The sequence below is a fragment of the Oncorhynchus nerka genome, linkage group LG18 (assembly GCF_034236695.1).
Source record: "Oncorhynchus nerka isolate Pitt River linkage group LG18, Oner_Uvic_2.0, whole genome shotgun sequence".
NCBI lineage: Eukaryota > Metazoa > Chordata > Actinopteri > Salmoniformes > Salmonidae > Oncorhynchus > Oncorhynchus nerka.
In genome coordinates this window covers 23,489,730-23,497,094 of record NC_088413.1, presented here as the reverse complement: position 1 = coordinate 23,497,094, position 7,365 = coordinate 23,489,730, and the positions used below count along the sequence as shown (strand labels likewise).

At 42.5% G+C, this 7,365-nt stretch overlaps 1 protein-coding gene across 1 annotated transcript in view; it reads left to right on the top strand.

Moving 5' to 3' along the window:
* The window catches only part of dkk2 (dickkopf WNT signaling pathway inhibitor 2), a 22,601-nt gene extending 18,023 nt beyond the window's left edge, over nucleotides 1–4,578 (top strand). The window contains exons 3-4 of the mRNA XM_065003790.1: nucleotides 34–174; nucleotides 2,047–4,578. Coding sequence (XP_064859862.1) covers nucleotides 34–174; nucleotides 2,047–2,297 — 392 coding nt within the window. The 3' untranslated portion in view covers nucleotides 2,298–4,578. The remainder of the gene's footprint in view (nucleotides 1–33; nucleotides 175–2,046) is intronic.
* Nucleotides 4,579–7,365: the final 2,787 nt, after the last annotated feature.

The window sequence follows — 7,365 nt, the reverse complement described above, 5'->3', positions numbered from 1 at the left end:
ACCTCTCTCTCTCCACTGGCCATATCCATGTAGATATCTGTGTCCCTATCTCGGAGAGCGTCCTCTCACCTCACATCTCAGCCTTGGACGACCACAACAAGCTCTCCACCAAGGACAGCACTGTCGACTGGAAGAAGAGTGGGAAAGCAGTGCAGGCCAAACACTCTGTTAAAGGTAGCCATTTCCCCTACTTGTTATACAGCTGTAAACAGACCAGGGTTTAAATAGTATTTGAAATATGATTAAAATGCGTTGAGTGTTCGATTGAGATTGCCTGGAGAGATGGGTGGGGTTTGTACTTTTGAAACTACTCCATTGGTTCCATTGCACCAGGCAAGCTTAGTCAAGCACAGCTATAGTATTTGAAAGATCTTCGATACCAGTTGAACCCTGGTCTGAAGAACGCCTCTCGGCCTGGCCTGGGAGAAGACATACAGTCATATGAAGGGATCTCTGTTTCCTTTTCCGATTTCGCAATCGCATTATCTCTCACTGATCCTGGTCCACGGCGCTGAATCTCTGCTGTCCCTGTTCTCTGTTACTTGTCTGCAGTCACACGAAGTTAAAGAGACGCCAGTCCGCAAACGACCGCTATAATTACCCGCTAGCTCGTATATCAGCTGCGAACCTCAGAGACCACGGCTCAGCATGGGGGCCTGGCTGAGAGAAACCAAACCACAGTGGCCCCTTGCTGTTCCCCACGACACCTACATAAACCAGGCATACAAACACTCTCGCTGACAGCACCACGCTGTCTCATATACATTTGTGAAACCACAGAATGTAGAGTTGGCGAGGTTCGTAGTGGTATTAATAACTGGAGTTATTATTGAGTCCCCTTTTGGCATTCGTTTTATCCTGACTCAACAAGTGAATAGGCCCACTCTTCGTATAAGCAGTGTTGTTGTCAATAAAGTTCTACCTCTAATGAGACACCTTAATGGCAGTGCAATAAATGCCCTCTGGAGAAATGAATAGCCGCAATGCTAAAATTCCAGGATAAAAAGGGTGCAGTATTTGAGGTCATTTTGAGTAAACGCGAGACCTATTCACTTTTTCATTTGCGTCTGACTCTCGTCTTGCTTCGCCTCTGCAACTCAATTGCAGTGACTTTGGAGGGAGAGTCGAGAGATCAACACAACATATTAAACATTCCATTCAGGCAGAGCACTGAGTGGGAACTTCATGTTGTTGATTGGAACTTCATTTTCGAAACAAACCCCTTACAAGAAACGGAGGTTTTGCCAGAGTTACAGGACGGCTGGTTTGTGTCGAAAAAGCCCCTCTGGCACAGGGGAATCTGGGTTGTTTCACAGAAAACATGCATGACTAAATAACATGGATCATAAATATTTGTCGTACTAATTACATCCTTTGAAAGACTATATAAATCTGTAAAATAAACCTCCTGCCAAGAACATCAAGTTCTACCCGAAGTTGGTTAATTTAGTTGATAAATCTAAGGACATTTCCAGTCCACTAATATACTAACCCTGTAATGTAATTTGAATTGAGATGAAAAGAAAGCCAGAGGTATGTTTGAGCTCTTTCCTATGGAAGTCAAAACAAAGAGAATGGGCATTTCCTGTGGTTTAGAAGTAGGGGGATTTTCCCTGTAGAGTGTACTGTACATTTCACATGTAAGAGCATGATTACTCTCTACATATTGATGAATGGCCATGAATTGTCCATGCTCTAAACCAGGGTTTTCCAAACCTGGTTCTGCCACCACCTCTTGGTGCACGTTTTGCTTTTTGACCCAGCACATCACAGCTCATTCAAATCATCAAAGTATGATGATGAGTTGGTTATTTGAATCAGCTGTGTAGTGCTAGGGTTTGGAAAACTCTGCTCCAAACCACACATAGATTCAATGTTTTACATGACATAGTCTAGAACAGGGATGGGCAACTTTCATGGTGGTGGGGGCCACAAAAAAAAATCTGAATTCATCATGAGGGGCCGTAGTTGCTCCACCTATCAATGGGGGCCCCCTGGGCTCTAATTCGACCTTGATATACTCCTTTCTCTCCCTCCCTTGACCAGGACACGAGGGCGACCCGTGCCTGCGCTCGTCGGACTGCTCCGTGGGCTACTGCTGCGCTCGCCACTTCTGGACCAAGATCTGCAAGCCGGTGCTGCGGCAGGGCGAGGTGTGCACCAAGCAGAGAAAGAAGGGCTCCCACGGCCTGGAGATATTCCAGCGCTGCGACTGTGCCAAGGGCCTCTCCTGCAAGGTCTGGAAGGACGCCACCTCCTCCTCCAAGTCCAGGCTTCACATGTGCCAGAGGATCTGAAGGGTGAGGCAGGGCTGTCCGCCGAGGCCTTTCTCTTTGTCTTCCTCCGACCTGCTTTCGGGGGAGGAGAACCAGGAGATGACATGAGATGAGAGACTGGGAAAGAGAGATTGAGAGAGAGAATTGAAGATGCTAAGGGCTGGTTGATACCCAGCAAACTAAAGCAAAGAAGGAGGTTCTTCTGAGAACATTTGGCACCGTTCCATGTATGATCCTTCCTGTTTGGTTGTGTTCCAGCTCAGAACATTCACACAAAGTTCTGAGACTGTTGCATTCATCGTTAAGTTGTTCAGCGAGTTCTCGAGGACTTTATGCAAACCAACATCTTTATGTCGAAGGCTCTTCACAAAGTTGGATGTGTTTTATGTACAAGTTCCTTAAAATGTTGCATATATTTTCACATCAGGAAAAGAAAAGACATATCTTTATTATAGCCATCATTAACCAATGGCATAGAAACATCATCCTCTTCTATCTATCCTTATGAAGGCAAGACTGCTGTGATGCACCCTTGGTTTACTAGTTATGTTTGTTTTTGGCACATATTTCACGTATGATATTTTCACACTAAGGGAATGACAGAATCCCAGCTAACCGATACAAGCACTATTGTAATCTCACTATTCTGATTAAATGTGGAGCATTCACTCCAATAACGTAACCAATGTGGGAATCTCCAAACAAATAGTCGCCTACAGTAACAATGACTCTCAAACCAACATGTGGCCTCAACCATGCTAGTAAAGAACAAAAAGCATATATGTTTAGTATAGATTATGAACATAGATATACAGGTTACTGCCAAAATAAAGGAAACACCAACATAAAGTGTTTCAATAGGTCGTTGAGCCAGAACAGCTTCAGTGCACCTCGGCATAGATTTGACAAGTGTCTGGAACTCTATTGGAGGGATGCGAGATGAGTCTTCCACAAGAAATTCCATCATTTGGTGTTTTGTTGATGGTGGTGGAAAATGCTGTCTCAGGCACCGCTCCGGAATCTCGCATTCGTGTTCATTTGGGTTGAGAACGAGCCTGGATTTGTCTCAGTTGAGTCTAAGTGTAGACGTATGCCATAGTAAGGCTATTAAGAGCCTGGAATCCAAACATGTTTCGTTTTCTAGATTTTGATAGAATCCAGGCTAGAATCCAAACATATTCAGTTTGATTGCAGGCTAGAATCCAAAAGAGATTCCGTTTGATTGGTTCAACCACAGGACTGGAGGGTCAGTGGTGTAGAACTGATACCAGACCCCAAAATGCCTCTCGTCCCCAAATGACATCCATATGACTGGAGCTGAGACCACAACCAGGAATCCAGGAATTCAATCAGGACATATTGAACACATGCTTTTATCTGTTACTACTACTTATAAATTCTGAAAATATTACCGCAATTGCAAATATGCCCAATAACCTTTTGGTCTTTTTCCCCCACATTGGCGATCTGTATTCAATTGATAATGCTAATATAATTCACTATACAATACCTATGAAATGTGACCTGCACCTTCTAGAATGTTTTAACCTGTATTATTTCTCATGAGTCTGGGAAAATGCTTACTTTTCACACGTCTTACTGGATGTACAGTGTACCGACCTGCTCATTGTTTTTCATATTAGATGATTTTCAATGTTAAACTTAACCAGTTGTTCACTACAGTACATAGTCAATGCAATAATATGTACCTCCATTTTGTTTTACATTTGTTTTCCAGGCACCATTTCCACCAGTTTTCTAACGTCAATAAGCTCTTATATTGTATATAATGTGGAAACGATTGAAATTGTATTTAAGAATCAATGTATATCATGTACAGATAATAATAAGCATTAGAAAGATATTAAGGCAACAACAAAAAGGACGAGGTGAGATGATTAAAAGGGGACATTGCAGCAAGGTTAGTTCAAGCCTGCTGCGTAGAGGCACTGGTGGTCCTGGGTGGGCTTGGGCCCAATCAGATTGTGTGGTGTGTTTATAGGCTCTCTACTTGTCAGTGTTCCAAACGGGACATTATTGGTATTTTCACCTAAAGATGCAAACACAATCAGATAGACTTCATAGCAAGCAGTGCACTGGAATGACGTTCATATGAACTGGAATGACATTCACTTTCATGGGATGGGGTGGCCAAAAATATGTAACTGAAAGCCACACACCCAATAAGCCACGAATACGACCGCATTGAGGCAAATGTCACTGTCCTACTGTTTTCAGCAGATATTTTCTGTGCATTTACAGTGATGGATGAATAAATAAAGAATGTATTTTGTATTACAAACGACTTGTTACTTTACTATTATCAATAGTTGATACCAGAACACTCTGAACACTGTTTAGTAGGCCTACAAAAAGGTGCTATCTAGAACCTAAAAGGGTTCTTTGGCTGCCCTCATATGAGAACCCTTTGAAGAACCCTTTTTGGTTTCAGGTAGAATGCTTTTGGTTCCAGGTAGAACTCTTTTTGGTTCAATGTAGAACCCTTTCCACAGAGGGTTCTACATGGAACCCAAAATGGTTTTACCTGGAACCAAAAAGGGTTCTCCTATGGGGACAGCCGAATAAAACATTTTGAACCCTTATTTCTAAGAGTGTATAGGCTACCGCAGTTTCCCAAACCTCCATCTTGTTCCTTATTTGATACAATACAAGCACACCTGATTCAAATGTCCAACTAATCACCAGGCCTTTCATTAGTGGTCTGCTGTAGCTCATTTGGTAGAGCATGGCACTTGCAATAGTGGGTTTGATTCCCAGGACCACCCATACATGTCAAATACAGTATATGCAAGCATGACTGTAAGTCGCTTTGGATAAAAACTGCCTGCTTATGGCATATATTATTATTAGTTCATCTTATCACCAGGCTCTTCATTAGTTGAACTGGCTGGGTGTAATCGAGGAGAGGTTTGGGAAACAGTTTGCTACAGTTTACTCCAGTCATTTCAGTAGATGTTCATATCTTCAGAGTCCAACAATAAAGAACTAGATGGACTAGGTAAGAGGACACTGTCCTCTGGCCACTGACAATTCTCCACTCATGCTTACGAGACAGTGGAAACCTTCCTATGGGTCTCATTGGACAAGGCTCAAGCTGTGGCGGCCAAAGACAAGACAATTTTCTTGAAATATTGGCTAAATGAAATGGTATGTTTGTGAGGCTGAAAATAAGAGGCCTTTTGCCTCCAGTTTCCTTTCTACAGTTAATAGTTGACAATCTATCATAATCAATTGTCTAATGCAGAATATAAAGCCATGCTGAGTTATTGTGTGTTTGGCATGCAAGGAGTAATGCTACGTTCATGTGTTTGTCGGTGGGAAATTGGAGAAACAACTATGAGTTATGGTGCATCTGGCACGTTATCAAGGGAGTGAATGCACAAATACTAACTTCCTCTCTCATTTGGAGACTATAAATATGACAAAACACCAACAAGTCAAGTAGGTCTTCCATTTCTCACTCATTTGCAACAACCATGAAGCTGTGGCCTAAATGTGCTCATTGAGAGTGGCATGATTGGCATTGTCGACTGTCAAATCTTAGGTTTGTCTTTGAAATGAACCAAAACAAACAAACAAAGGAATCTTTCAGTAGGATCATTACTCTTACTTACCACTTCACAAGGCCTGGAAGGCTGGAACAAACCAAACAATCCCTCATTGCTTTACTCAAAGCCCCTCCAAAGATCACTATAAAAACCATCAAGTTTGTTCTCAATGGTTGTATATGACTTTATTGAGTCCTGTTTTTGTCTGCAGCCAAATCATTGAGATTTATCGTCCACATTCAGAGTTTTTTCCCATCAAAGTCTGGGATTGCACAGCCACATTGAGCAGTCAAAGACCAACATTTGCATTGATAGTGTACAGTGGGCTTATATTCTTGGAGATGTTTCTACTTTTTTAACATGACACACACTGTGTAGAACCTAAATGGAATGTATACTGTAAAGTAGCTATACAGCAGCCTGTATCACTTATTTTCTGTGGCATTCCACACTCGGAAAATACATTTTTATACATATATATTTTTTTCCTCAGTTATTAAACTATTTTACAGACTAAAATTATACTTTTCGGAAAGTGACCTTTTGTTGGAAATGTGTTTGACAGATGTTCAATAACCTTGAAAAACCATCAATACGTTCCTGAAAATGTTTGAATGAGCTTGTTTTTCACTATTTCCATGCCAAAGTGAAATCTGTTCTTTTTCAATTCGGCAGATCAACATATTGTGTAATATGACCGGGCATATTCCAATGGAAATGTCAGTACTGATATTGGTATTCAAATGGATTATCACTATACACTATGGGCACTTTTAAAATGAGGCCCTGTCGGCAATGGAGGCCTGGGGGTGTAGACAAGTAGTACAGAAAATCCTCAATTAGTCGGGTCATTTTAGTTAACCTTTTATCACCGTCTTTGGAGAGTCTTGCTAATGTGGAGAATCTGCAAATGTTCATGAACATTTTAAATTGGGTTATGATGAATCAGTTGTACAACGTCAATCTCAATCACAATCCACACTACCGTTTCCCACCTGGACAAAAGGAACACCTATGTGAGGATGCTGTTCATTGACTACAGCTCAGCGTTCAACACCATAGTGCCCACAAAGCTCATCACTAAGCTAAGGACCCTGGGACTAAACACCTCCCTCTGCAACTGGATCCTGGACTTCCTGATGGGCCACCCCCAGGTGCTAAGGGTAGGCAACTACACATCCGCCACGCTGATCCTTCGACACTGGGGCCCCTCAGGGGTGGGTGTTTAGTCCTCTCCTGTACTCCCTGTTCACCCATGACTGCGTGGCCAAGCACGACTCCAACACCATCATTAAGTTTGCTGACAACACAACAGTGGTAGACCTGATCATAGACTACGATGAGACAGCCTACAGGGACAGGGTCAGAGACCTGGCAGTGTAGTGCCAGGACAACAACCTCTCCCTCAATGTGAGCAAGACAAAGGAGATGATCATGGACTACAGGACAAGGAGGGCCGAACAGGCCCCCATTAACATTGATGGGGCTGTAGTGGAGCAGGTCGAGAGTTTCAAGTTCCG